Here is a 27489-nt window from a genome sequence, read left to right on the forward strand (position 1 = left end):
TCGGGCAGGGTTCATCAACAATCATTATTGTTGAAGAGTTCTGAGTGAGGCTCACCAACAAAAGTGACCAAACCCATTTAAGGCTAGGGCAGATTACTAACTTAATCGCCTCGTTTCTTGCGTTCCCTCTTGGGCTTTATTATTTTTTTAACTTATGAGGAATAGGTTTAGCTACCGACGAGGAGCAAGCCAAACTGATGAAAAACAAAGCAGCTTGGAGAATGGAAAGTTAATTCGAAGGGTCTCCCCTCCTCAGGCACAAGGAACGAGACCAAACGTTGAATGAAGCCCGGGCAGCAGGGCAGGCAGACTAGACAGCAAGAGACTTGAGACAGTGTCTTGCCTGAATCCTGAATCCAAAGCGGGTCTACTGGGTCGCCTGGATACCTTTCGTGAGCTTGGAAGTTGGAACTTGGAAGAGGGACAGAGAAAGAAAGGGGATGTCATTCCTATTGCTTTTCCTAACTTCGGGCTTGGTGACTGGCCTTATCGTCGTCGATTCGAGCGTGGCTCCGTAGCTTTGGCTAATAATAATCCAGGTCCCCGAACAATTTGGCTTTGTTGCAAGAATAGAAAAAAAAAAAAAAAAAAAGACATAGGGCGGCAAGGAGGCGGCAAGGAGGCGACAATACGCCTCCGCATCTTGGACTTAGCCGGTTCCGATCCGAAAAGCGCTTTGCGGGGTGTTAGTGCAGCATTTCATCCTCGGTGCGTCTGCAGAGCCGGGGCCCTGGGCAATGTCAACAACCTCCAGGCGTCTACTCAACCTAAGCTATTTTATCTATCATGTTTCGCAGCATGCAATAATAAAATAGCTCTGATGCGGGCGGGCTAGCTCTCACTATTCTTGTATATGGGGTTGGAATTAGGGACAGCACAAAGTCTCTCGGAGCATACTTCCCAAAACATAGTAGTGGGTTTTATTTCTTCTCTTTTGAACCCAACAGCTGTCAGTGATCATCCATCATCATATTGGCCATGATGGCCCATGGCCCATAGGGAAATAATAACCATAAACTCTCTTCTCCACTAGTTACTCCAAACATGTTTGTCTACAGTCTACGGAGTACCACTGCCCACAAAACCCCTCAATTCTCAATAGTATCTACCATCTACCCCAGAATTGGGGACTTGTGCTTCTCAGCAAAATATGAAGTTTTCTTCCTCAACAAAAATTTCCCACGAGCTGCCAAGATGACGATGCTCAGAGCTACCTACGCTGTAGAGCTACCTAAACATATAATATTTATTCAATATTGATATATTTTTGACAGAAGATACTCAAATAGTTATCTCTTTCAAGTGGAAAATATTAATCACACACCATTGGATAGCTCTGAGCTGAGCATTGTATTTCGTTTGGCCAACTATTATTCTTAGATACAATTCTGTTCTCGCTGAGAAACATTGAAGAGCAAATAATGACAGGAGGAGGCCACTACCTTGCAGCTTGCCGAACTTCTCTGCCATGTGGCCAAGCTAACGAGGAGCCGCCCATGGACCATGGCCCATGGCAGGCATAGTTGGAGAGACGAGCGCTGGACGCCTCTTGACCATTCCTTTGGACGAATCAACAGCTAAGACCGGCTGTGTACCAACCCAATTCCGCTAGACGTCGGGAGGGGCGAAAGGGGCGAAGGGGCGAACCCATATACTCATTCCCTGTCTGGATGCCAATGGATGTTAACCTTTGTATCCACATTAATATACCATATTTTCCCTACTCAGACTCACCAGGACTCGGCCGGGATCTGGCTATTCGTCAAGATAACATTGCTTTACCCGCGGCTCCGAGTCATTTCCCCCAGGAAAGCACCTTTCGTCGGTGGGTCTCCCCAGTTGGGAGAACCATTCGATGCGGGGGATATTGTTGCTACTATATAATTCAATGTGAACCCCAGACAAGATGCAAAAGAAGGCACGTCAAGTAAAGGGCTTCATCTTCGCCCAACAAGCTGTCTTTTCTCGCTGAGCAGCCATAATATCCTCACATCTTCTCCCCATCAACTCGGCTATCATACAATGTCCGGTGACCTAGAGAAAGCCCCCGACGGGGTCTCCGTTGACCATGTCAACAAGACGACGACTCAGGAGGCTTCGGACATCGACGTGGACGATGTATATTCATACGCAGAACAGAGGAAAATCATCCACCGCGTCGACCGCCGACTCGTGTCCATTTGCGGCTTGGGATACTGCATCAGCTTGATGGACCGGACGAACTTGTCAGTTGCTGCCATCGCCGGCATGACAAAGGAGCTCGAACTGCACATTGGCTTTCGATATGTTCGTGCCCCTGGGTTTATTGAACGAGCTTCATTATTATTGTCCCTCCCTTAGCTAACCATGCGTTCTGCTCCACCTAGTCTATTGTCGCCCTTGTCTTCTTCATCACATATATTCTCTGCCAACCGCCAATGACAGCGGCTATTCGCAAACTCGGACCAAAGAACTTCATCAGTTTTATTATTTTTACTTGGGGAGTCTGTTTGATTGTAAGTATCAATAACACATCGCCATGTAATGGAATATCCTGAAGCGGTTTGTCCCTTGTAGCCTGGTTATATTAACACAACTGTCTGCACTAGGGTTTTGGTCTGTGTAAGAACTGGGAACAACTTACAGCCCTCAGAGCGCTTCTGGGAGTCTTGGAGGCGGGCTTTTTCCCAGGGACAGTGTACCTCCTGTCGACCTGGTACTCAAGATACGAGGTTCAGAAGCGTTATTCGATCTTTTACCTGATAGGATGCGTGGCGGCCGCACTTTCGGGTATCCTCGCCTTTGGCTTTAGCCAGATGTCCGGCATTCAAGGAATGCTTGGTTGGAGGTGGATTTTTATTATGCAAGGTCTCGTAAGTAACTGGGCGCTCTTCTCCTTATCATTTCTTATTTTCTTTCTTTTTGTTTTTTGAATTCCCCTGGTTCTTTGTCTTGTAACGCTGAAAAGCTAACCTCCAATAGTTAACCATTGTCGTTGCAATAGTCACTTATATTTTCCTTGTGGACTTTCCCGACAAAGCTTATAAAGCTTGGGCATTCCTAAACCAGGATGAATGCGCCTTCATTATTCGACGATTGAACAAGGACAGAGGTGACGCGGATGCTGAACCATTCACCATTAAAAGATTCCTCCGTCCGGCGCTAGACTTGAAGATCTGGGGCTTCGGCATGGTATTTTTGTATGCAACCTACGAATAATATTTTCTTTCCAGCTTGATCTCTTTGTTGCTAACTGAAATCTCACTCCAGCTGCTTGACCACGGTCACCTACGCCATCGCGTATTTCCTCCCCATCATCCTCCACGACAACATGGGCTTTAGCGTTAGCGAATCCCAATGCCTCGTCGCACCCCCGTACGTCGTGGCGGGAATTCTCATGTTCTCCTCCTCCTGGGTGGCGGACAAATATAAAATGCGGGCGCCTATCCTCGTATTCAACAGTCTCGTTACCATCGTTGGGTTACCAATCATGGGATTCGCAGAAAACAATGCAGTGCGTTACTTTGGAGTTTTCCTGACCACCGCAGGTGCCAACGCAAACATTCCGTGCTCGCTCGCGTACCAGGCCAATAACATCCGTGGTCAGTGGACGAGAGCGCTAGCCAGTACCACGCTGGTTGCGATGGGTGGGGTTGGAGGAGTTGCCGGTAGTCTGGTTTTCAGGTCGCAGGATGCGCCCGAATATATCCCGGGCATTTATGCTGCTATTGCGTAAGTTTTTCATCGTCCTGTAGAAACCGTGATTGGTGGAGAGATGGATTCTCAACAGGGGACATTATTCGGCTAACTTGAACTGCTTTCCGCAACTGTAGTTGTCAATTTCTGCTCCTTCTCATTGTTGGCTCATTGAGCCTTTACTTCTGGCGATGCAACAAGAAAGCAGACCGCGGAGAATTGGTCATCGAGGGATCACCTACTTTCCGATATACTCTATAGATAGCTTCAGATGGCAGGCCATGGCAATGATAGTCAGCCAGTACTGGCGCCTGGTTGGCGAAATTGTTTCCACATAATTCTTCTTTTCATGTTTTGGAAATTGAGAATTTTCCTGAGCGGCGACCTCTGAATTTTGGGGCCAAATAACTGTAGAGGAGGCATCTCCTATGCGCTTTTATTCCACATCAGGTTATTGTACACACAAGTGCGAGAACGCGGTTATGTTAGGCTTCTTGTGGAATTACAGCCACATTGCGGAAGGCTGTCGTCGCATTGTTTTCATATATCCCAGTGTTCAATCGATGTTTATCTTTTCAAGACATGGGAACTTAGAGTATCCTTGGCTTCCCTTGGCGCATCTTTAACCGAAGGTCGGGGTTCCGTTAACGTTCCGGGGCATAGTAGTATGTTGTTACTCCAGCGTAATACCCTTTGGATTGATTATATTTTTCTCGTATGAAAAATCTTGGTGGGGGGTAGCAGCGCCAGAGGAACGACAGCAGCGATGCGAATCGGAATCAGCACGATTGGCTGTTGGGGTAGGTAGGGTCCGCAAATCCGGACGACAATCAATCACGCGTAAAGCAGGATAGAAGTTCAGGAACAGAAATGCCAGAAGGTAGATCCCAGATCCGCGCCTATGTAAATCCGGCAGATATTAAGTTAAGTTAGGTCAGGCCAATATCGCGATGCCCCTTTTCCAGTAGTAGATCTTGGCTCACAAGAAAAGTATTTCCGAATCCCTGACCCTTGCAACAGCCCTGCACTGCAATTGACGGTTGGCAAGTGGAGGTGGAAACTGGTCCCTGACCAACTATCCGCTTAATACGCCGTGAGGAAATTAGAGGTGATATCGAACATAGACATAGTATCATTCTCTTTGCTCCGGCTTTGAGTAGTAATGTTTCCCTTACTGTCGTGTAGGTGTCGTGTAGGTATCGTGCGCTGACGAAAGTGTCGCATGCCACAGGATTACGGGTTTCACAAAAGCTGAGCGGAGTTGGATTAACGTTATAAATATTACTGTCTTATGTAACAGCGAGATTGCGAAAGAGAGCGATGAGGACCAAAAAAATAAAATAAACAAAATAAAGGTACCTCCGAGTTGACAGTAAAATATGAAACTGGTTCTACAAATGGCCCGGATCGGCACGGTCTCCATGCAGGTACCCAGCGGACGAACAATCAACTTAAATACTAACCATCGTATGGGGCGCTTTCGACCCCGGCTTGTTGGGTCGATTTATTGGCTGTCTAGGCACACACTTATTGCGCAAATTGAAACTGGGACCCTTCAGGAGTGATAACCTCCGTTGCTGGCAGAGAGAAGAGGGGGTATGATCAACCTCCAGAAATTTTTTCCGGGATATATGTCTGAATAACGACATATGCGTGAATGGATGTTCGGTCGCCGAAGCGGTATAATTGGCATGTATCGGGTTTTGCTGTAGTCGCGAGTGGAAGCAGCTCCATGCAAATTACATTTGCCTTTCAGAATGCAGGCCGAGTGTCTCGGTTTATGATGCATTTGCTTCCTCACCACCATCCTGAAGGACTTCTCAAACTTTCCATACTGAATGAGGAGCAGGGAAAGGAGATTTGTTTGTGCACAACTCCTTGGTTTCAGGGTTTATACGCTGATCATTCACGGCTAGCTCAAGGCCGGACAGTGACCCTGAGATTCGGAATTTCTGAGACCCTTTGCTCCATGGTCTCGATACGGCGAAAAGAATTGCAGACAGAACAAAGCCAGCTCATACCGGCAGCGTAGCACTAGAATTGGTATGTTGCATCCGAGGCATGGGCCCTGAACAGGTGCGCTGTTTGCACAAAAATATGGCTAGCCCGCACAGATTACATGTAATGAGAGTTGCCAACTTCCGAGGAATCTTTCAATTTTGTTGGAAATGAAGGGAACTAAGCTGGCAGCGAAGGCGCACACAGAGGCAGTTAGTTAGTGGAAAACTGGATGAGTGAATTCAAGGAGCTCACAGGGGCGATATTCCTAGTAGAAACACTTCTCAAGCTCCAAGAGTGCGATGACAATGGATTAGTAGTTCCCATTCGAAAGTCTTAATCTGGAAAATGGCCAGCTCCTGCAATATGAATCCCAGCAGAGAGTTGGAAATGTCGAGCTGTCTTGTCTGTGTCTGTCTTGTGTCTGTCTGTCTGTGTCGAGTTGTTTAAGTGTTGACGTGAGTGAGCGAGTCAGCAGCTTCAGCCTCACTTTTTCCGTTTTCAGCCATTTCCAACAAGAATCACCTCTCGAATTTCTTCCACCTCTCACCTCTCACCTCTCAATCTCTCATCTCTCATCTCTCATCTCTCACCGCCGAACCCTGTCCGCTCACATGCCAACCTCGTCGACATGAAGGATCCTCAGGTGGCGTTACTCCGCAGTGACATGTGTAGTTTCTCAACCTCAAGAACCGCGACCATTTTACCCCCCCAAGCTAATTCCGCCAGTTAGCAGTCCTGTTTCACTCGGGCACCCCGGTATTGTCTCCGACACCTCTTAATTTAGCGTCGGCCAACATGCTCTGCTCACAAATGGTCAGGATGTTACAGCGCGATTGATCGTCTGAAATTGCCATCTTTATGCCCGTCTAGTTCGATGATTCAGGCTAGGCATGCGCCAAGTTCAGTTTTACCAGAACATACGCAGTACGTTCGGCCGCTGGTGGCGCTCTTGAGCAACCCCCACTCCCGCTAAGCAGTAAGCACCCAGATGATTGCCGGCTTAGGGCTGAGTCAACATCAATCCATCGCCTCTGAGCATATACAACAATCACTCTGCTTTTAGCCCTGCCCTATCATTTCGAGGGAATAAAGAACTTTGGCATGTGACAATAGAATTCCAATACCTTCCTCGCTCTACAAGAAGAGGAGCACCAATATCTACGTTGCGCAGTGGTTGTGCCCTTTGATCCCTGCGCGCTGGTCACTTAAAACTATGTATGGTTGGTCATTCCCCGGTCTGTTCGGCCCGAGCTCACAGAATTGGGGTAATATCGAGCTACTTGGAATCGTAGCCAACTCAACTGTAAATAGGCTATCTACCCAGACCGGGGGAGCAAATTTATCTGGGGATGACAATTTTTCATGCCGACTTCGATCAAAGCTGTCCTGTAGACGGCATCGGTGGAGCCATCCCCAATGGTAATTTTCATCGAACCCGACCTCTTTTCTCTAATGCTATGTTCAAGGTCCATATATCCCACATATCTGTAATCAAATTGCAGTTTGTCGGCTGACCTTCTCTTGGTTGCTTTAATGGGACGCTTTGAGAAGGATTCTAGATCTGCTTGCCGCAGAGAGCTCAGTTGCCACTAACTGGAATTTTGACGGGCAAGACCCCGATGAAAATTTGACACTGGCATTGGATTTTTCACGATTCGTGACCATTGTCGCACGTCAAGGTTGCATCATGTTCACCCACTCAAAAGTCAGGATCGGAAGAACAGAAGACTCGGGCAAAAATAAGTCAAATGAGCGAGGCTGCTTGTGCTGTTTTTTTGGGTGCTGCTCGCGCTGACACCCCTGTGCGTTCTGTCATGGGCAATGTGCTGACCTCCCCCGCCTCCTACGAGCAGCAATTCTCGACAAGGGCATTTCCCCGCCTGTCCCCTGGACCTCATCCCGCTCTCATAGGAATGCGCTCTGAAACCCGTTATTACTACTCCGTGTTCAATTTTTCTTTCTTCCATCGCAAATACATCGTGATGGAGAATGTCAAGTGTTAATGGGTGTCAACATTACCGTCCCGTTTTAGTTCACCTAGATGAGAGAATTTACAGAAACAGCAACCACTTTTCTTTCGGCGAGATGGATCAAACTTGACCCATCCAACGGTTCTTATGCGCATGGCGCTAAAGCACCCTAATGAAGTGGCACTGACCCTTGAGTCTTCAGCCTGTGTTACCCCGTCTCATACAACACCCCTTGGCCTGAGGCCTTGTCCGGGTTTTTACTCCTCTACAGAAGATATAAGAAAGATCTTATGGCCCCCGTGTCTGGTCCGTTTCCTAAATGAAGAAGCATTTAGCCTTCAAACATCGTGTTGATCCTCTTTGGCCGTATTTTCGTTTTCGTATTCCCCTTATCTTCCGATCTATTCCCACCCCACAGCCTTCAAGGGTCTTAAGGGTCGGAAGCAGCGTAAACGTCTCCAACAATGGTGGGCACCACCGATGTCTCCCGTGTGGAGGCACCTGTTACGATGAAGGCGTATCTTATGTGCGCTTTCGCTGCCTTTGGCGGCATCTTCTTCGGGTTTGATTCCGGGTACATCAACGGAGTGATGGGCATGCCGTACTTTATCGAACTGTTCACTGGGCTGAAACAATCAGACTTCCCTGACGGCTCTTCTGAATTCACCCTCCCTTCGTGGCAGAAATCGCTCATCACCTCCATTCTGTCTGCCGGAACCTTTTTTGGTGCAATCATCGCTGGAGACCTCGCGGATTTCATTGGTCGCCGCACCACTGTTGTTGCGGGCTGCGGTGTGTTCATTGTCGGAGTAATACTTCAAACAGCATCTACTGCGTTGGGGTTGCTTGTGGCTGGGCGTTTGATCGCCGGATTCGGTGTCGGCTTCGTCTCAGCTATTATTATTCTTTACATGTCAGAAATCGCGCCCAAGAAGGTTCGAGGTGCTATTGTATCCGGCTACCAGTTCTGTATCACCGTCGGCCTGCTGCTTGCTTCCTGTGTCAATTATGGGACTCAGAATCGGCAAGATACTGGTTCATATCGTATCCCGATTGCTCTCCAAATGCTCTGGGCCCTCATTCTAGGGATCGGTCTCATGTTGTTACCGGAGTCGCCACGTTACTTTGTGAAGAAAGGGAACAACAAAAGAGCGAGCGAAGTCCTTGCCCGGCTACGAGGTTATCCCGCTGACTCAGATTACATTCAAGAGGAGCTGGCTGAAATCATTGCGAACCACGAATACGAACTCCAGGTAGTTCCACAAGGCAGCTACTTCCATTCTTGGCTTAATTGCTTCCGTGGCGGTCTATCTAAACCTTCTAGTAACCTGCGCCGAACCATCCTGGGAACCTCCTTGCAGATGATGCAACAGTGGACTGGTATCAACTTTATCTTCTACTTTGGAACAACATTCTTCCAGGATCTCGGCACCATCGACGACCCATTCTTCATCGGTCTCGTTACTACTCTTGTTAATGTGCTCTCGACTCCAATCTCTTTCTGGACTATTGAGAGATTCGGTCGCCGCCCTTTGCTAATTTGGGGTGCAGTTGGCATGTTTACTTGCGAGTTCATCGTTGCGATCATGGGAGTGTCGAATGGAGACGACCCCCGGGTGGTCAAAGCTATGATTGCGTTTATCTGCATCTATATTTTCTTCTTCGCCAGCACGTGGGGCCCCGGCGCATGGGTCGTCATTGGCGAAATCTTCCCTCTGCCAATGCGTTCCCGCGGTGTTGGTCTTTCGACGGCCTCCAACTGGCTGTGGAACTGCGTGAGTCCTTTAATATCCCCATACATTCTAAAGAGTTATATAACCCCGTAGCACCCCCTTACTGACTTGAGTTGAAATAATCTAAATAGATCATCGCTGTTATCACTCCGTACCTGGTCGGAACCGACAAGGGCAACCTCGGCACCAATGTCTTCTGGCTATGGGGCTCCCTCTGCGTCTGCTGCTTCGTCTACGCCTACTTCCTCGTGCCGGAAAGCAAGGGGCTTACTCTCGAACAAGTCGACCGTATGATGGAAGAGACTAACCCACGTACCTCTGCCAAATGGAAACCGAGCACTACCTTCGCGGCCGAGATGGGCCTAACGGAAAAGAACGCTGCCTTGGAAGCAGTTCAGGTCACCGCCGATAAGGAGAACGTTTAAATTAAAGACACAAGAAAGTGAACGGAACACCTATACTTATAGCTACATAAGCCACTGCGTTTCCCCTATACCCGTTTTATTCGTTATTTTCCCGCATTCTTCTGGAAGTTTGTTCGTTTTTAAACACCATCCCCCCTCCCCCCCTGCGAAGATTCCTTCCTATGTTTTGCGACTGAGTGCGTCTATACATATTGCCCACATCTCCATAATTCGTTGGTAAGCCAACGAGGTCAGGTTCTGACATGGGGATTGGACACACCTGCTTCTAAACGAACGAGTAAGGTGGGTGATATATTATATGCATGTATATACACGTGGAGACGTTTTCGCTCCCCTTGGAAGTACACACTATCATACCCCCAATGCAATGAAATTCCCCTATGAACTGTTAAGAACACTTAAAAAAGGTTGCAAGAATCATATCTAAGTCAGACGTGAGGTCCCGGCGCGGTTCTGCTTCCAAATCTTCACGGCAGCTCGTGTACCATAGGCCGGGGGTGGTGGCTCCGATCACTTGCTGTGCTGTCCTGGTAGTGCTTTGGATCTGGGTGAGGCTCATATACAGGGCGCCGGATATCTCGTCAGCTGGGAGCTGGTGCAGCGGTCCAGGGGCCAGCTTTGCGAGGTAATATAGAAAATTAAACCAGGCGATCGCGAGATTGTCGCACCTAACTACTCCGTATGCTATTTAGAGATTGTCAAATTTCTACAGAGTAGGCTGCGTAGACACCAATACTATAAATAGCCCAGCCTGCAGCGGTAGCTTAACCTCTTTTTGTCTAGTCGCATTCCCAAGTGGTAAACGTGGCTGGTCAATGCCTACTGCGTAGTTACTGATCAGGGGGGTTGGTGTGAGCCAGAAAGCGTGTCACTAAATATGTGTTGCTTGCCCATTTTCTTAGTCTCTTTCATTTTTCATTTTTTTTCATTTTTCTCTTACCTCTCTGCTGTTCCTTTTCGTTAGAATTTACAATGCATGTCTCATCAAGAAGGGTCTATTAGTTGTTCCAGGTTTTGGAGATGTTGCAGCTGGTTGTAAAATATAATTAATGCCCATTGATTCTTCTTCTCGTGGATGAAGGAAGGGTTTGATATTTTTCCATTTTCCCCGTCAAACACCTCGTTCACTCGCCCCGGGTGTGACTGTTTCTATGGCGAAACCATATCTAATCATGCATGGCTTGAATGAAGCATCTGTTCAAGCTGCGGTGATTTGGAACCCAAGGCCTTTCTGAGAAAACATGGTTGGTGTCGATGGTACGAAGAACTGTTCTTGTGAACTTGTTAGCATTCCAAGATGCGCTACAGCGTAAGCTTGACTAGAGATACTGAGGGAAAGGATCTCTCACACCACTCGAGATATCTACTAGGGAAAAGCGACGAGAATGACATGACACACTGATCAACTAAAAACTAAGAGATGGTCTCATAGTAATAGTTGATGAGTGATGCGCAGATAAGAAAAGGAAACTTGGAAGAAGGGTTTGGAAGGAAAGATATTCTACGGGACATGTCTCATCCCACAATATGTGCACGAAAGAGCGAACGTGGAGTTGCATCTACTCTGTACATTACATGGAGAAATCCAACCCATTGAATACACCAAGGTCACTTGGAATAAAAGCACAGTTTCCCTGACTCGTTGAGGAAAAAGATTGCACCTAAGAGCTACCTATAGTTATACAGCAAGTGGCGGCGGCAATGTAACAGAAAACCTTGGAAACAAAACAGGAAGTAGAAACGCGAAAGCCACAGAATAGAAAACATGGACCAGTTCAGCATAAAGGAGATAATGAAGGGGGATTAAGCAGATAATATAAGAAAAAGACAAGCAAATCGAGGGCGAGGCGGGATGTTTTTGTTTTCCTTTAGTCCCATACCATACCCTGCACGATTTTTCATCCGGCCGACCCAGCCACCTTTCCCATTATAGCGCCCTAGAAAAAAAAAAAAAAAGAAGAAAAAGAGAAAAAGGACATCCAGGGGAAATAATCAATAGGATTGGAAAAGAAAAAGGAGAAAGAGGAAATCTGGACCCGGTTACCCAACACGCGAAGGCACTGGAGCTACATCCTCGTCACATTGCCGGATTAGAGCGGAGAGGAAGGGAAGAACAAATAGATTTCCAATCGTATCGTGAACACCTAAGCATATGTCCGTAAGGCGAAGCTAAGGTGGTGTATGCGCCGTCCTTTCCGAATACCAACCACTCCACTCAAACCCGGCGCGCACACGATGCAATCCGCGAGCTAAGGTCCTGGGGGAAAAAAAAGGAAAACCGGATAGATCATAGAAGACAAGTCGCAGCAAAGGATAATGGGGGGGAGAAACGCGATCAATTTCGAATGGCACGCCTTATTTGTCGGTTCAAAACATGTCCATATAAAGAAAGAGTGGTGAGAACTTGTTCGATTTCGCTTCAATTTTTTTGAAAATTTTTTAGGCTTTTTTTAATCGCCACCCTTGCTCTTCTTCTTCTGTTCCACCTTGAGGAGCAGCGCTCGGTTGATACGAGGCAAAACGCCGCCGAACGCGATTGTCGCGCGGATAAGGGTGTCTAACTCTTCATCGCCACGGATCGCAAGTTGAAGATGGCGGGGTGTGATACGCTTGACTTTTAGATCTTTGGCGGCGTTACCCGCAAGTTCGAGAACTTCAGCAATAAGATATTCGAGAACAGCGGTGACGTAAACGGCGGCTGTGGTATTCAGAGTCAGGTAAATTAATCAAATCAAGGACAATGATTCAGCAGCGCGCGTTTAGTTGAGGAGGAGCAGGGAGTTTCAAAAGGCAAATAAAAGGCAAATAGGAGACAATGGTTTGACTATTAACGAGTCTCATCATACCTTTAGCACCAACGCGCATCTTATTTTGCGTGGTATTCTTTAGAAAACGCTTGACACGACCGCAAGGGAACTATAGTACAGATATTGTGTCAGCCCAAATTTGTAACTATATGTAGTGTGTAACTCAGAAGCGAAGTTGATGAAACGTGGCCATCCCGCAGACACATGGCGACAAAAAGTCAAGGCTCCGTCATCGCCGAAACGCCCGGGTGTCATATGTGGTGAAAATCAGGAGTTCCATCACAGTTTGCCGTTGCAGACGCGTTGATGGATGGAGTCGCCTGTTAAGCAGCGGGATAGGCGCACAGGGTCGAGCGGGGGACCGGCAAAGAGCGGGAAGGGCAGAAAGATACAAACTGCTTCTGATAGGGAAGACGAACATGTAATCCAGCCTTTGCGCTGTGAGATTTCTGGGTTTTCCCCGCAGCATCCTTTGGAGCGCCCTTGCCTCCAATAGACTTTCCTTTACCACCAGGCATATCGAACAATAAACAGGTATCGAGTCGCAAGAACAGGTATGTCGCGTCGGGCGATGTGCAGAATCCGTTGCGGGTGAGTGTGGACCAAGGGATGGAGAAACGGCGTGGCAAAATTCGCGTTGGTTGTTGATGGATGATGGAGACCACAAGAGCCCAGCAGCGAACTTTTGTGATCGCTTAAGAAAAAGGCAGAAATAGCGCTGAGGGACAAAAGGCGCGCTAGTCCTAATCCGGCAGTTGCCGGGAGCTGCCCCAAAACAACATATCACACGAAGTTATTAGTGAAGAAGATGCCCATGTTGAGATGGCAGCAACGCTCGCGCAATGGGGGTTGTCAATACAGCTGAGACAGCAGAAATGACAGGAAGAGCTTTATCTTCACGGTTGGTAAGTTTCCAGACATTCCCTTTGGTAGGGTAGTACGGCCATATTACCCGGGAGGATTCGCTGTTTGCAAGTCAGCCAGTTTGTGCCTTTGAAAGGCCTAAATTGCCAGTTAGTAAAAAGGCAAAACAGAGCGGCCAAGTAGATGCAGCCTTTAAGCTATAGCCGGATAGTATCTGCAGTCAACATAAATCATAGTTTATTGGCAGATCCTGGCTAAATATCCTATCGCCGTCCAGAACTGACAGTGAGGAAGCAAGTCGAGCTTTTTGGAGATGGGCTGGAAAGCGCACAGTCCTTCGATTATGTTATTGTAGCTTCACGTGATATTCGATATTCATCGTTGTAAATAAGTGGACGGATTGTTCCTCCGCAGACTCTCAGGGCCTGAAATAATGACTGAGATTTTCAGATCTTCATCCATTGTTTGGATACTCTCAGAAGAATGAAGAAGAAGGTAGTATTTTCCTTTCTGTATCTTCCATATGTCCACCAAAGGATACCCTCTTAAGGTAACAACAACACTCTGGCTCCCATGAAGAAGGGGGCGACAAAGCAGCAATATCAACTTGAATGAAAAGATGTTTTGTCTTTCTTTTCACTCAAACATCGAACATTCTTTTAAGTTACATGTAACTAAATAGTTATATTTATATAACTTCGCAACATCCAGTCAGAAATATTATATCACCAGGTGAACGCCTCCATCCATCCAAACATAACCCGCGGACACTTGCACCCTATTCCCCCCCCCTTCTCCCCCCTTTTCAACAAAACTACTTCATCAGATTTCATCAGCTACTCGCAAATCACTTGTTAAAACACTACATACCACATATCCTCCCGTTAAAATTGAAAGCGAAGAAGGAGCAAAAAAATGTGCGAAGAAGTAACAGAAGTCTACGAATTCTGTCGGCATCATGGCAGATCCTATGTCTGTCCTTGTTTAAACGGTCCAGAGTGCGACGAGCTCGTCTCGGTCGACCTAGTCATCATGTCATTTTGTCCAGGTTGTTTCCAGATGGGGCTGAATGCGGGTGATATGTGCAAGACGGGCGGTAATGGAGATGGAAATCTGTTGGGGTCAAGGGTGGGGTTTGATGTGGTGCCTGCATCGACGTTGGCAACGACGTCTATCGCGAGGCAGACCATTTAAGACATGAACCTTATGCGGTAGTGGAGAGAGCGGCAGGCTGATTTGAAGCTCGTGATGTAACAATCAGTGAGAGGCATTTTGGCGGGGAGTGAGTTGCTCAGCCCGAAACATCAGTTAGTTCTGCGTTGACAACAGGTTTCATTTGGATATGGCTCTGACAGATGTGTGTTAAAATGTCCAGCAGAAGAGTCGCCTCTAATCTCATTTGGAACATAAGGTGGCACAAGGTATATTGTATTTGGGGATATAGGGGTGCGCATCTATATTCTAAAGGATGTAAAAACTAATTGTATCGAGCAGGCCAGAATTTTTGGACAAATTCCAACAGCTCTTACAGCCATGGCGTGGCCATGGTGTCGTTATGGTCGAAGGAATGCTCGCCAGTCTGGTATGTCAAATGCAGAGGCACTTCTGGCTTCAGCTTCCTCTGTCCATGCTTCTATCTATTGCCAAGGAATCTACACATTTTTGGGTCAGCGATTAATCATATTTTAGGCCGTTTCCACCACATATTCTCGCGGGGAGGGGAGGTGGGGGGAATATAATCAAGTACATACCAGCTCATCCTCCTTCAAATGATATAGCAGAATCAGGGGTAATTTTCCAACCAACTTCCAAACTGACCATCAGATCCGCAAAGCTGATTAGTCATCAGCAATGTGCCAAATAATGCTCCCCCTGCCTGCTACCGAACTTGGCTCGCGTGCAGATATTCCCCGGTTTAACCAAGGAATATGGAAACATCTCACGTGCCTTGGCAGCCTCCTCGACCCGCGTCTCAGGCATAAGACAAAGAGCACCCAGATCGAGTGCCGGGTACTGTAGAAAAAGAGCTTTGATGGGCAAGCTGGCTGGTCATGTCGAGAAGTACGGTCTGTGCGGCGTGGTATCCTCAAGCACTCTCTCTACACACGAGTAGACTGTTCAGATACGGTTCGAGGCCCGGGAGAGATTTGGAGACGAACTGTGGGCATTTGGAGCTCAACCCATTTCCAGAAAGAGCGCGTGTCCTCAAGGCCACCTACGATCTCGTGCTCAGGACGCAGCCGATAGTCAGGCGCGAGAATTGCAGCGCCGTGCTTGAGTGCCAGTTCCAGAAAGCTGGCATTGGAGCTGTGTTAGCCGTTATTTAGTTGCCGGGAACGGCAACAGGGCACGAACTGCAGACAATGGTCTCATCGAAGCCTCAGCCTCGCCTTCGCAGAAGCCGCCGCCATGAAACCTCATTAGCAGTGACCGCGGGATGGGATGGGAGTTGCTTGGGGATGATGAAAACGCCATGGATGGGTTGGGAGGCAATGTGTTTGTATGCCTGCCGTGCTGTAGACGTCGAACTGGTGGATGAAGTTTCTGGGAGTTCTCCGACTGGCATTCTGGATTGATAGAGTAGGGTTCCATAATTGGGGGATTTACTAGAGATAGATCGAAATATAACTATTCCGCAGTCTTCCGCCGAACCTGGTATTTTTTATCGACTCCTCTACGAAGGGGGGAGGTTGGGGTATAAACACCTAATCTATGGACGGGCGATAATGAGGTTAACTGCATTCTGATTAGGGAAGGAGTTCATTTATATATATTTATGTATGTACTTCCCTAGATACGATACTCAATGCAAGTTTTGATTTTGATAGATCCCATATTAATAATAATCTTAATGACACCTCCAAGGTCTTGTTAAGACGGAGATAAGCAACTGCAACAGCAACAGCAACAGCAATACTGCAACCGCCAGGGTTGCTAACACAGTCTAATGACATCCCTACCTTCCAGTCTCCAACTGAATTGACACTTCCTCTCCCCCGTCCTTCAATACAGTACCAATAGCAATCATTCTGCTCAGTGGGTGAGCTGAGATCTCAAAAGGAACCCACCAATCAAGCGACAGCTCTCCATGTTATTGTTATGGTATCGGACTTGAGACATTATTCCTTAATGATGCAACGCCAGTATGGGCACTTTTCTGTGACATCTTGGCATTTCAAAGGAAATTTGAACATGTTTCCTACGGCCGGAAGCTGCGGCCAGGAAGAAAGTGTCATCAATATTAGAGTGGGCAACATCCAGGGTCTCAGAGATATTACTGGACTTTGGGCTCGTTTGTTCAATTAAAAGGTCCTCCTCCCGTCGGTTGCCGGCAGATATCATGGCTCATCCGCAAAATTGGATAGTTGGTTTGTCCGGGACCCGATGATGAAGGTCTTGGAGAGGAGAATTATGATGGCAACGAGGATAAAGCAGATTTGGTCTTCTTGACTCACCTAGCATTTCAGGGCCTGCCACATGGGGATATGATTCAGGCTTCTTGATAATCATGCTGTGTTGGAATTTGAATTTAGATATTTGTTAGTAGGGAAGTTGAAGATATCAAACCTTGTTCTGTATAAAAATAAACGGCGGCAGCAGCACGTGACCGCTCCGCCGCCTCCAGCTTGGGGCCAGCTGTCGCTTCAGGGTTTTTGCGCCGCGCTTGACTTCTTCTTCCCCAAAGAGGAAGAAAAAAATCGCCAACCCTACTCTACTCCTGCAATCGTCCTCTTTCCTCTTGGTATCCTATCCATATCCACCCCTCTCTACTCTGTTCTCTCTACCTATATTGTTCTCCTCTCCCCAGTCCCCTTGTGCCGTAACCCGCCATCATGTCTATGAGCCCGCAAATGTAAGCTAAGTCCATTCTCCTCAAACCCCTGTGCGCGTCTGGTGCTTGACTCCAGCTTGAAAAAAAAAAAAGAAGGGGAAAAAAGAAGGGAAAAAAAGTAGTAGCGGCATAGGATGCCCAGTACTAGTTTTATGATGTCCTATTACTTGAGAGGAAAGCAGAAAAATAGTCGAGGCTAATAACATCTTTTTTTTTTTTTTTTTTTAAACAGAATAAACCTGGCCATCATCCTCGTGATGATGCAGGTCTCGAAGAAAATACCCTTCGATAACCCTTCGGTGCTCCTGGGCGTGCGCGCTATGTATATCTGTTCCAACATCCTGATCCTGGGACTGTACCTCTATGTGCGATCGCAAATAAACAAGAAGAAAGGTTCGTCCGGATTTTTTTTCCCCTTCTTTTTTTCCTGTTCATTCCCTTCTCCTCCGACACGCTATTTTCTAACAATAGAATATAAATAATATATACAGACCTCAAAACCCTCAAATACGTCGAGCCAGCCCCGATGGGCTCGCAGGAAGAACCCCGGCCCGTCATCACGACCGTGCAGGACTACGACAAGCAGCAGCTCCGCTCCCTCCTTAAGGGCCAGCTGATGGGCGTCGGCATGATGTGCGTCATGCATCTGTACTTCAAGTACACCAACCCGCTCGTCATCCAGTCCATCATCCCGCTCAAGACGGCGCTCGAGGGCAACCTGGTCAAGATCCACCTGTTCGGCAAGCCGGCCAAGGGCGAGCTGGAGCGGCCGTGGAAGGCGGCGGCTGGCATGTTCGGCATGGGCCAGGGCGAGGTGAAGAAGGATCGCGCTAGCGTGGAGTCTGCGGAGAAGACGTGGAGGGGCGGTGCGAAGGAGGAGTAGGACGAATGATTGCACTTCGTTCTGTTTATCTCCCTCTTTCTCTCTTTTTTTTCTTTTTTCTTTTTTGCCTGGTGTCTGGGTTGTCTTTTATCTAGGCAAAATATAAGAAAGCGCCGGGAAGTTTTTATAATTTTTGCAGAATATGGAAATGCGGAATACAACTTACTTGGAGCTCTTTTTTTTTTTTTTTTTTTTTAATCTTTCTCGTTCCTTTTATATATATATTTGTCGAATAGATAGGTATCAACGCCGTCTACGGATGGTATGTATGTATTATTGTTGCATGAGGAATGGCGTTTCTCCCTTGTTTTAACAGTTAACAGTTGATATATTTATTTGTTTGTAACACATTTTGTTCGTGATATGTTATTTTATTGCATCTGGCGACTCTTTGCATCCAAGGTCCAGGGAGTTAAGACAAAGTATTCAAATGTTCCTCTCGATCCAAGTGCAACCGCCACCAGGAGAAGCGGGAGCGAGGTTTACTACTACCAATATACTACTTCTACACCTAGTTTTAAATGTATATTTTTTAGTCTAGTTCTTCTTGAATATATATACATTAGAAATAGCGATGGGGTGTTTATACTTCATCCTCCCACCATATGTTCCAGAGGGCGAAGATATATAGAAGATATACACAGTAGTTTAGTTATTATCATGATTGAGATGGATGATGGAAAAATGTTCAGCGATGATCGAACTATTATCCACTTCAAAGAAAGAGGTGGCGAGATGCGGCCGGCCCGTCCATAAGGTCCTTTTTTCCCCATATCATATCTTGATCTTTGTTTGTTTTGCCTTGTATATATATGTGTGTATAACTTAGTTTAGTTTAGTTATATGCAAATAATTACATAATTACAGATGAAGGACGGGGCGTTGTTTTGAAGCACAATGGGGCAAGGTTGGGAATAGATAGAGAGCTATCTCTCTTTTCAGATGTTCGGTGACAGAGGGAGGTCTGGTGGGGGATTGTTCGATATAATAATATCATTTTATCGGCAGTATATGTATGTATAGGCAAGTAATAAATAATAATAACTAGTAGATAGATAGAGTAGTTAACTAATGGAAAAGCCACAGTCAAAGCCCAAGCAAGATCCGGGTAAGTTAACTCAATCAGAATCATTGCGTCAAACACCCTAGTTAACTATATATATTATATATATATTACTTGGCTGGAAACCTTCTTCCTCTTCCTCTTCCTCTTCCTCTTCCCTCTTCTTCTTCTACCAAAAACATCCCCTCCTGTATTCTATATATCACAATCCCATCTCTAGCTCTAGGTGAGTGCTTCTTTCTTCTTCTCTTCCTCCCCCATTATTCTTGGTGATGCCCGCCGCGCCGTATATAACTTAACTTACCCCGCTATTCCCGCCAATTTCCCAACATTTTTATTTTTTTTCTCGTCTGACCAAGTGTAACTACCCCGCCATAGTGCTTTTTTTTTCTCTTTTTTTTGTGTCAACCAACAAACACAGTTTTATATTTTAATTTCCATCCATCATCAATAATAACCAGCAACCATGGCTATCAAGGTATGCTATTCACCTGTTGTACTCTCATAGATAGATGTGTAGACCTATGACCTATGTTGTCGCTATATTAACTGTTGCCTTCCAGGTCGGAATCAACGGCTTCGGTCGCATTGGCCGCATTGTACGTCTCTCTCCCCTCCCTCTCTCTGCTCGAAATCTCGAAATATTCACTTTTCTCTGGTTTTTTTTTTTTTTTTTTTTTTTTTTTTTTTTTTTTTTTTTTCCCTTTCTGATTGCTGATTTCCTATCCTAGGTCTTGCGAAATGCGTGAGTTGCTGCCAATTCATGCCTCTGTTTGTCGTGTTGTGTTGTGCTGCTGTACTGACTTAGGCCCCCAGTATTGAGCACGATGACGTGGAGATCGTTGCCGTGAACGATCCTTTCATTGAGACTCACTATGCTGTACGTGTGGAAATCTAGCTTGAAAATTCCGAAAAAACACTTAATAGCTGACAATGTTATCCCCGGATCACAGGCCTACATGCTCAAATATGATTCCACACACGGCCAGTTCAAGGGCGACATCGTCGTCGGCGACAACGGCCTGACCGTCAATGGCAAGACCGTCCACTTCTACCAAGAGAGAGACCCCGCCAACATCCCCTGGGGCAAGCACGGCGTCAATTACGTTGTCGAGTCCACCGGTGTCTTCACCACCACCGAGAAGGCCAGCGCCCACTTGAAGGGTGGCGCCAAGAAGGTCATCATCTCCGCCCCCTCCGCCGACGCCCCCATGTTCGTCATGGGAGTCAACGAGCATACGTACACCAAGGACATCAACGTCCTCTCCAACGCCTCCTGCACCACCAACTGCCTCGCCCCGCTCGCAAAGGTCATCAACGACAACTTCGGCCTGACCGAGGGCCTCATGACCACCATCCACGCATACACTGCCACCCAGAAGACCGTCGACGGCCCTTCCTCCAAGGACTGGCGTGGTGGCCGCACTGCTGCTCAGAACATCATCCCCAGCAGCACCGGTGCCGCCAAGGCCGTCGGCAAGGTCATTCCTTCCCTCAACGGCAAGCTCACCGGCATGGCCATGCGTGTGCCCACCGCCAACGTCTCCGTCGTCGACCTGACCTGCAAGACTGAGAAGCCCGTCACCTACGAGGAGATCAAGCGGGCCGTCAAGGCTGCCTCTGAGGGCGAACTCAAGGGTATTTATTATTTTTATTATATAACCCTACACCCTCAACCCCTCACCCCCTTCACCCCCTCACCCCTGAACAAAAAATTGAGCATAATCCCTAACAAATAATTAATTTCCCTGTAGGCATCCTCGGCTACTCCGAAGACGCTCTCGTGTCCACCGACTTGAACGGAGACCCCCGCTCCTCCATCTTCGACGCCTCCGCCGGCATTGCCCTCAACAGCAACTTTGTCAAGCTCATCTCCTGGTATGACAACGAGTGGGGCTACTCCCGCCGTGTCCTCGACCTCATCTGTAAGTTCCTCTCTCTCCTGCCATACTACTTCCATCCAGGGCGCGAATTTGCTCTGTGTAGGGTGTAAAGAGAAAAAAAAAAGAAAAAGAGAAAAAAAAAGAAAAAAAAAAGGGAAAATAAGCATAGGCTAATAATACTCTTTGCGTGCACAACAGCCTACATCTCCAAGGTCGACGACGACAATTAGCAATCAGCAGCGAGCAGCAGGGAAAGAAGCGTCCTCTAATCCACAAATGAACTCTCCTCGTTCCTAGCCCTCTCCCCCTTTTTGAGCAAACCTTAGAGAAAGAAGGGAAAAAAAAAAGAAAAATCAAAAAAGGACAAAATTCTTTTTCTATCTTCTTCTTTTTGTAGTAATTTGTCTGTACTCTTCTTTGCCTCTACATGTGCTGCCTGCCTGCAGGTTTCTGCCATTCAAAAGGACTTTCACGGCGGTTTGCGGTTCCCCGCGCCCGGCTCTCTTTACAAAAGAAAAAGGAATGTAACGCTTTAAAATCCGTAATTAAAATTAAAGTCTTATTTTTTTATTTTTATTTTTATTTGTTTTCCTTTCTTTTTCTTCCATTGAATGTAGGACTTAGTCTGTGTTGTTATAGCGAAGAGAGAGGTGGTTGTTTCTTGAGCTGCTTGTTTGATTTACCTAAGGTATGGAACAGAATGAGTAGTTTAGGTTAGTTGAAGTGTTGTGTAAAACTGTCCTGGGTGTTTGTTGCTTGAGGTAGTTAACTAGTTAGTCTTCTCTGGCCACCACCTCCACCTGGCCGCTTCAGAGGAACTTGACTGAAGAAGAGGAAGCCAGCCAACAGAGGGTCGAAATGAAACATGCTCAATATCCCACTAGTTAACTATATATATATATATATATATATATATATATACACACATAGATATGATACATCAACAAAAACCTTATTCACAAGTTCTCATCCTCATCACGTGCCTGGATCGGAGCGGAACAACAATGGTCCGTATATCCTTCCGCAAAAAAGCTTCAAAATCCATCAAAACCATCAAATCTGCACATCAAAGTCGCATTTTCTACGAAACAAAACCCCGAAATCCAACCACAATAAGATAATAATAATAATAATATCCCAGCAATACTTGAAAGGTTTGCCAGCGGGACCCATTTCTAGCGCCAAACCCATTTTCCGCCTGTGTTTTATGTTTTTTTGATCCAATTGGGGGAACAAAAGACCAAAAGGGAGCGCTTGCTTTGCTTAGCTTTGCGCGCCAACTCGGCTCTGCAAGCCTCCTTTGATCATTATTTATTGCATAATAATAATAAACTCCTGCATCCATCTTTTTACTCTCTTTTTTCTCTAACCCTCTGTAACATCCATAACCCATAACCCATAACCATAACCCACACACGACACACGACACACGACAATACGACATACGACATACATACGACCTACAGGCGGAGGGCGCACTTGGTCTGCTTGCTTGTTCCCCGCAAAACTCTCTTTATTTGCGGTTACCTGGTGGTTTTGTTTCTTTCTTTTCTTTCTTTTCTTTCTTTCTTTCTTTCTTTCTTGTCCTTTGATTTTGACTTTGCAATTCTTTCTGCTCTCCGCTTACAGTGCGTGCGCGTGGATTTGTTTTTAGATCCTTTGAGTACAGGTGTACTTTTGCTGCATATTTGTATTTTTTTTGCTTCCTTTTTATATTACCTTACCTTACCTTACCTTTCTTTACCTTTACCTTTATTTTTATTTTTTTATTTTTTTTGTTAAGCGTTTCGGCGCTCTTTGTTTTGTTCTCTCTCTCTCTCTCTTTGGTACACCACATATAGGAACCGCAAAGAGAGTGTCTCGATTATGCGCCCTTGAGACCTGTTGCCGGCCCCTCCAATCATATCATTAGACAACGGGAATACCGTACCTAGGTAGTTCCCAAGAGAACTTTCTCATTGCATACCATGTCAAAAATTGAAGACGACGAGGATGTCGTCATGTCCGACATGGCCCCTCCAACCGTTATCCCCATTGGACCTGGCCGTCCTTTGAGCGCTAGTCCAGAGAAGCTCCCCAGCCCGCTGGAATTGAACGGCACATCAGCCCCAGTGCCAGAATCAGCACCAGCACACTCGGGGCAATCGGCATCGATTACAGCTCCCCGGCCCGCTCCGTCTCAAAGCCACGCCCCGTCATTAATGCAGTCCTTCCGAGAGAGATTCGCTGCGCCACCGGACCACGCCACGGCCGCGACCCCGCCAACCAAGTCGTCGCCGCCGCACACTCTCAAGTACGGTTCCGACGCAGACAGCCTTGTCGAGGAGGACTCGGACTGGCCCAACGACAACGCCGAGGACACGAGGGGCTTACCCCTGGCGTCGCTGGCGACCGGCTTATGCTATGACATCCGCATGCGGTATCACTGTGAAGTCAAGCCGACCCTGGATGTCCACCCCGAAGACCCTAGGCGCATTTATTATATCTACAAGGAGCTTTGTAAAGCCGGGCTTGTGGATGATCCAGAGTCATCGAGACCGCTGGTCTCGCTGCCGCTGCAGCGCATTGGGGCGAGAGAAGCGACTGAGGAGGAGATCTCCCTCGTGCATGATACGGAGCATTATGATTTTGTGAAGAGTACAAAGTGTGAGTTTCTACCTCTAATTCTTATGGAGGGTACTTTTCTCTTTTCTTTCTTTCTTTCTTTTTTTCTTTTCTTCTCTCTCTCTCTCTCTCTCTCTCTTTTTTTTTTTTTTTTTTTTTTTTTTTTTTTTTTTTTTTTTTTTTTTTTTGGTTTAAATGTATATTAACAGCCAAGGACAGACATGTCGGAGGAGGAGTTAATTGCCCTCGAGCACACGCGGGATTCCATCTATTTCAATTCTCTCACGTTTACATCTTCCATCCTGTCATGCGGTGGCGCCATCGAAACCTGCAAGGCTGTCGTGAGTGGGCAGGTGAAGAATGCTATTGCAGTCATCCGGCCCCCGGGCCACCATGCGGAACAGAACAAGACGATGGGGTTCTGTTTGTTTAATAATGTTTGTGTTGCGGCGAGGGTGTGTCAGAGGGAGTTTGGGGAGAAGTGTCGGAAGATTTTAATTTTGGACTGGTATGTCGTTGTTTCTTACTGTAATCTCTCCCACACGTGCAACAACTGTTTCGCCCTAAAAGTAGGTTTACACGAGCTAACGTTGAATCAGGGACGTACATCATGGTAACTAGCTCTTGCTTGTGTGGATGTTCCCCTTCATCTCCATCTCACATATAAGCAGGAAACGGCGTTCAAAAGGCCTTCTATGATGATCCAAACATCCTTTATATCTCCCTCCACGTGTACAGAGACGGTTCTTTCTATCCCGGTGGCGAAGAGGGTAATTGGGACCACTGCGGAGAGGGAAATGGACTGGGAAAGTAAGTGCCTTTCGCGTTCTCCCTCGTGATATGTTGCCAACGCTCACTGCGCCCCTAGAAATATCAACATCCCCTGGCCAACGCAGGGTATGGGCGATGGCGACTACATGTATGCCTTCCAGGAAGTTGTGATGCCCATCGCGTATGAATTTGATCCGGATTTGGTTATCAGTAAGCTCCCGTCCTTTTATATATATATTGTACATGTTATATTGTATATGCTAAATATATTGTACTAGTATCTGCTGGTTTCGATGCGGCCGCCGGTGACGAGCTGGGCGGATGCTTCGTGACTCCTCCCTGCTACGCCCATATGACCCGCATGCTTATGAATGTGGCAGGGGGTAAGGTCGCTGTTTGTCTGGAGGTAAGTTCTTTTTTTTTTGTATAATAAAAAAAAAAAAAAAAAAAAAAAAAAAAAAAAAAAAAAAAAAAGAAAAGAATTTACTCGATCACGGCCAGTCTTAACCGTAATTTTAAAAATTCAGGGAGGATATAATTTCCGATCAATATCCAAGTCCGCCCTTGCTGTGACGAGGACGCTGATGGGTGAACCGCCCGACCGCCTCCATGCGCCATCAGCTTCGCGGGCGGCAGTACACACCGTTAAACGGGTCGCGATGATCCAGTCTGCATACTGGAAGTGCATGTATCCGAAAGGTATCCATCTATCTATCTATCTAATCTAGTCTTGGCTTTCCGCATCATGGGCCTCTTTGCTAAACCTACGTTTGTTGAATAGGTCCGCCAGAATCTTTCCAGGGTAATAGGGTTCATGGTAAGGACAAACTTTTTTTTTTTTTTTTTTTTTTTTTTTTTTTTTTGCTAGAATGGGAAGGAGTACTGATCTGGTTTATTTGCTTTTGCAATGTAGATATTATACGACAATACCAAGCAAAGCAACTATACGACAACTGCAAACTCACAAGCCTCTACATATACAGAGACACAATCTCCAAATCATTTGAGAATCAAGTACTCGCAAGGTCGGACTACAACATACATACATCCTACGAGATTGAATTTCGACCGCTCAACTAACATCACTGTCCTACTATAGTCCAAATTACGACGCGGAAAACCCGCTCCTTGTCATCTTCCACGATCCGTATGTTAACTATTTTCCTATTTTCCTATTTTCCTTCCCCACTTTCCATCATTGTATTCGCATCCCAGCTAAATTGTCCCTCCAGACCCGAACTCATGGGCATCCCACACCCGGTCACCAATACACTAGAACCGCACAACTGCTGGCTTGTAAGTTTCTCAAAAAACAACCAAAAGAATCAAGGACCTCCTCCCCCCTTGGCCCCACGCCCACGGCATGGGAATGGCTAACGGTGGAGCAAAAATAAGGCTGATAGCGTCAAGGACTACGTCGAATGGGCCATGCAGAACAATTTTGGCGTCATCGACGTTAATATTCCTAAACATATTACTTTGTCTGCGGTGAGTGAGAGAAACAGCCATGCAGGAAGTTAGATTAGTCAACAAACGCACTCCGTCTTTGGATGTGTGTCTGACTAGTGGTTGTGAATTGTGAAATAGAAATCAGCGGACTATCAGGATGACCACCGCGCACGTATGCAGATGGGCGATCAGCTAGCTACGTACCTCTGGGAGAATTATATTGAGTGCGTATCTTCCCCCCCCCCCCCCCAATTTTCTACGTTCGTAGTAGTATAAACTAATTTCCTTCTGCTCATATGCAACAGACCCAACGACGCCACAAGCATCTTCTTCCTTGGAGTCGGGAACGCATATTTCGGCCTGGCTAATCTCCTTGTGAACACCGGTGCGTACATTCATACATACCATATCTATATATCTAAAATATATATATATATATATATATCCCAACGAGCACCAGCTGTATCTAACGTCAAGTGATATCCTGCCAAGCAGAACGTGTCCACGAACGCGTAAGTGGCGTCATCTCCTTCGTGGCCGAGAGCCCCGTCCGCGCTGTCTCGAGCAATACCACAACTTGGCTATCGAAATGGTATAAAGAGGTATGTTTTCTTGGTTCCCCCCCCCCCCCCCCCCCAACTTTTTTTTTTTTTTTTTTTTTTTTTTTTTTTTTTTTCGGCCACTGACAAGCAAGCATCACCCGACCAGAACTCCCTCGTCTTCGTCTCGCACCTGCACGGCGTCTGGGCCGGGCCGGAGAACAGCCGGAAGCTCTCGAAGCGGTATGGCCGGCTGATACGATCGCCGAATCGGGGCCTCAATGAGATGCTTAATGCACACAAGGAGGATGTGTTTAAGTTTATGGAGGAGAGGGTGGAAGAGGAGGCGGAGGAGGGGGGGGAGGGGGTGAAGGAGCAAGGGGAAGGATTAGGGGAAGGATTAGGGGAAGGGGGTAAAGGAGCGTGAGTGGCTTGGTTGATTGATTGGGGGATTTATTCTTTGCTGTTTGGGGCATCTTCAGTTCTCGGTGATTTGTTTAGTTTCTCTCGGCTGTGATGCTTTGGCTCTGTTGATGCGATTGTTATTATGTGCCATGTGGCGGTGGCATTTAAGAGGTGGGACGAGGGCGGATACTCTTGAAAATAGGAGAAGGCAAGTGAGCATCTATGAAATGAATGATCGATGATACATTGTACATTGACATTTCAGATTACATCACGTTTGTTCCAGTTCAGATTTATGCGGTTATGTCTTCGCTCTCTTAACAATGTATGATATGGCGGATGGCGGAACTACACCAACTAACCACGACACGGCTCACAGCGTGAGGCCTTAGGGTTGAATGGGCAAACCAAAAAAAAAAAAAAAAAAAAAAAAAAAAAAAAAAAGGGCAGCGGAGAAGCAAGAAGGAAACAAGTGTCTGACTGTTCATGTGGCTACCTCAACACAGAGAAAGCTTCCTACGTCGGATTAAAAAAGCCGTGGTCCCCACAGGCAACCTAACAGCGGCTACCTGGAGTTATATATGG

At 46.7% G+C, this 27489-nt stretch overlaps 7 protein-coding genes across 9 annotated transcripts; 5 read left to right on the forward strand and 2 right to left on the reverse strand.

The window, feature by feature from the left end:
* The first annotated feature begins 166 nt into the window (after nucleotides 1–166).
* BDCG_06952 lies at nucleotides 167–5005 on the forward strand. Of its 2 annotated transcripts, XM_045422713.1 has the most exons (8): nucleotides 167–949; nucleotides 1034–2286; nucleotides 2367–2495; nucleotides 2589–2852; nucleotides 2962–3179; nucleotides 3250–3711; nucleotides 3813–4834; nucleotides 4907–5005. In XM_045422713.1, the coding sequence occupies exons 2-7, from the start codon at nucleotides 2023–2025 to the stop codon at nucleotides 3934–3936; spliced, it is 1461 nt and encodes a 486-aa protein (XP_045281908.1). In that variant the 5' UTR covers nucleotides 167–949; nucleotides 1034–2022; the 3' UTR covers nucleotides 3937–4834; nucleotides 4907–5005. The 2 variants fall into 2 exon arrangements, with proteins under 2 accessions (XP_045281908.1, XP_045278294.1); XM_045422712.1 differs by having other exon boundaries at nucleotides 167–2286.
* A 1200-nt stretch (nucleotides 5006–6205) lies between these two features.
* On the forward strand, nucleotides 6206–10526 carry BDCG_06953. Of its 2 annotated transcripts, XM_045422715.1 has the most exons (3): nucleotides 6206–6432; nucleotides 6495–9421; nucleotides 9511–10312. In XM_045422715.1, exons 2-3 carry the CDS (start codon nucleotides 8111–8113, stop codon nucleotides 9802–9804), a joined length of 1605 nt encoding a protein of 534 aa, XP_045281909.1. In that variant the 5' UTR covers nucleotides 6206–6432; nucleotides 6495–8110; the 3' UTR covers nucleotides 9805–10312. The 2 variants fall into 2 exon arrangements, with proteins under 2 accessions (XP_045281909.1, XP_045278295.1); XM_045422714.1 differs by having other exon boundaries at nucleotides 6206–9421; nucleotides 9511–10526.
* Nucleotides 10527–11184: 658 nt separating this feature from the next.
* Nucleotides 11185–13785, reverse strand: BDCG_06954 (histone H2A.Z). Its single transcript, XM_045422716.1, has 3 exons — nucleotides 13031–13785; nucleotides 12651–12720; nucleotides 11185–12502 (listed from the first exon to the last, which is right to left on the reverse strand). The coding sequence occupies exons 1-3, from the start codon at nucleotides 13127–13129 to the stop codon at nucleotides 12255–12257; spliced, it is 417 nt and encodes a 138-aa protein (XP_045278296.1). The 5' UTR covers nucleotides 13130–13785; the 3' UTR covers nucleotides 11185–12254.
* A 97-nt stretch (nucleotides 13786–13882) lies between these two features.
* BDCG_06955 (uncharacterized protein) lies at nucleotides 13883–16994 on the reverse strand. Its single transcript, XM_045422717.1, has 4 exons — nucleotides 15838–16994; nucleotides 15583–15770; nucleotides 15227–15520; nucleotides 13883–15127 (listed from the first exon to the last, which is right to left on the reverse strand). Exons 1-3 carry the CDS (start codon nucleotides 16065–16067, stop codon nucleotides 15321–15323), a joined length of 618 nt encoding a protein of 205 aa, XP_045278297.1. The 5' UTR covers nucleotides 16068–16994; the 3' UTR covers nucleotides 13883–15127; nucleotides 15227–15320.
* BDCG_06956 (phosphate transporter) lies at nucleotides 16370–18256 on the forward strand. Its single transcript, XM_045422718.1, has 3 exons — nucleotides 16370–17328; nucleotides 17540–17700; nucleotides 17799–18256. The coding sequence occupies exons 1-3, from the start codon at nucleotides 17309–17311 to the stop codon at nucleotides 18188–18190; spliced, it is 573 nt and encodes a 190-aa protein (XP_045278298.1). The 5' UTR covers nucleotides 16370–17308; the 3' UTR covers nucleotides 18191–18256.
* Nucleotides 18257–19261: 1005 nt separating this feature from the next.
* On the forward strand, nucleotides 19262–21728 carry BDCG_06957 (glyceraldehyde-3-phosphate dehydrogenase). Its single transcript, XM_045422719.1, has 8 exons — nucleotides 19262–19479; nucleotides 19632–19731; nucleotides 19817–19852; nucleotides 19985–19998; nucleotides 20070–20133; nucleotides 20207–20891; nucleotides 21008–21178; nucleotides 21335–21728. Exons 2-8 carry the CDS (start codon nucleotides 19720–19722, stop codon nucleotides 21364–21366), a joined length of 1014 nt encoding a protein of 337 aa, XP_045278299.1. The 5' UTR covers nucleotides 19262–19479; nucleotides 19632–19719; the 3' UTR covers nucleotides 21367–21728.
* A 1375-nt stretch (nucleotides 21729–23103) lies between these two features.
* Nucleotides 23104–27296, forward strand: BDCG_06958 (histone deacetylase 6/10; the record flags this gene model as incomplete). Its single annotated transcript, XM_045422720.1, has 16 exons — nucleotides 23104–23782; nucleotides 23960–24268; nucleotides 24409–24550; nucleotides 24609–24721; nucleotides 24790–24917; nucleotides 25039–25210; nucleotides 25293–25328; nucleotides 25425–25536; nucleotides 25611–25658; nucleotides 25744–25807; nucleotides 25907–25999; nucleotides 26099–26184; nucleotides 26266–26345; nucleotides 26453–26562; nucleotides 26669–26922; nucleotides 27191–27296. The coding sequence occupies 16 exons, from the start codon at nucleotides 23104–23106 to the stop codon at nucleotides 27294–27296; spliced, it is 2532 nt and encodes an 843-aa protein (XP_045278300.1).
* Nucleotides 27297–27489: the final 193 nt, after the last annotated feature.

This window comes from Blastomyces dermatitidis, assembly GCF_000003525.1.
Source record: "Blastomyces dermatitidis ER-3 genomic scaffold supercont1.7, whole genome shotgun sequence".
Lineage (NCBI taxonomy): Eukaryota > Fungi > Ascomycota > Eurotiomycetes > Onygenales > Ajellomycetaceae > Blastomyces > Blastomyces dermatitidis.

Excerpts from the sequence above, each read along its gene's own strand:
- BDCG_06957 (XM_045422719.1), top strand. Across the intron at positions 20,892-21,007 it reads CTCTGAGGGCGAACTCAAGG|GCATCCTCGGCTACTCCGAA; the intron begins GTATTTATTATT and ends ATTTCCCTGTAG. Across the intron at positions 21,179-21,334 it reads CCGTGTCCTCGACCTCATCT|CCTACATCTCCAAGGTCGAC; the intron begins GTAAGTTCCTCT and ends CGTGCACAACAG.
- BDCG_06954 (XM_045422716.1), bottom strand. The coding sequence starts at position 13,129 with ATGCCTGGTGGTAAAGGAAAGTCTATTGGAGGCAAGGGCGCTCCAAAG. Across the intron at positions 12,721-13,030 it reads GCGCAAAGGCTGGATTACAT|TTCCCTTGCGGTCGTGTCAA; the intron begins GTTCGTCTTCCC and ends TCTGTACTATAG. Across the intron at positions 12,503-12,650 it reads GATGCGCGTTGGTGCTAAAG|CCGCCGTTTACGTCACCGCT; the intron begins GTATGATGAGAC and ends TGAATACCACAG.
- BDCG_06955 (XM_045422717.1), bottom strand. The coding sequence starts at position 16,067 with ATGGAACCCTACTCTATCAATCCAGAATGCCAGTCGGAGAACTCCCAG. Across the intron at positions 15,771-15,837 it reads GAGGCTTCGATGAGACCATT|CTTTCTGGAACTGGCACTCA; the intron begins GTCTGCAGTTCG and ends CTCCAATGCCAG. Across the intron at positions 15,521-15,582 it reads CGTATCTGAACAGTCTACTC|CCAGCTTGCCCATCAAAGCT; the intron begins GTGTGTAGAGAG and ends CGACATGACCAG.
- BDCG_06953 (XM_045422714.1), top strand. The coding sequence starts at position 8,111 with ATGGTGGGCACCACCGATGTCTCCCGTGTGGAGGCACCTGTTACGATG. Across the intron at positions 9,422-9,510 it reads CCAACTGGCTGTGGAACTGC|ATCATCGCTGTTATCACTCC; the intron begins GTGAGTCCTTTA and ends TAATCTAAATAG.
- BDCG_06956 (XM_045422718.1), top strand. The coding sequence starts at position 17,309 with ATGTCTATGAGCCCGCAAAT. Across the intron at positions 17,329-17,539 it reads ATGTCTATGAGCCCGCAAAT|AATAAACCTGGCCATCATCC; the intron begins GTAAGCTAAGTC and ends TTTTTTAAACAG. Across the intron at positions 17,701-17,798 it reads GCAAATAAACAAGAAGAAAG|ACCTCAAAACCCTCAAATAC; the intron begins GTTCGTCCGGAT and ends TAATATATACAG.
- BDCG_06952 (XM_045422712.1), top strand. The coding sequence starts at position 2,023 with ATGTCCGGTGACCTAGAGAAAGCCCCCGACGGGGTCTCCGTTGACCAT. Across the intron at positions 2,496-2,588 it reads CTTGGGGAGTCTGTTTGATT|GGTTTTGGTCTGTGTAAGAA; the intron begins GTAAGTATCAAT and ends TGTCTGCACTAG. Across the intron at positions 3,180-3,249 it reads GGCTTCGGCATGGTATTTTT|CTGCTTGACCACGGTCACCT; the intron begins GTATGCAACCTA and ends ATCTCACTCCAG.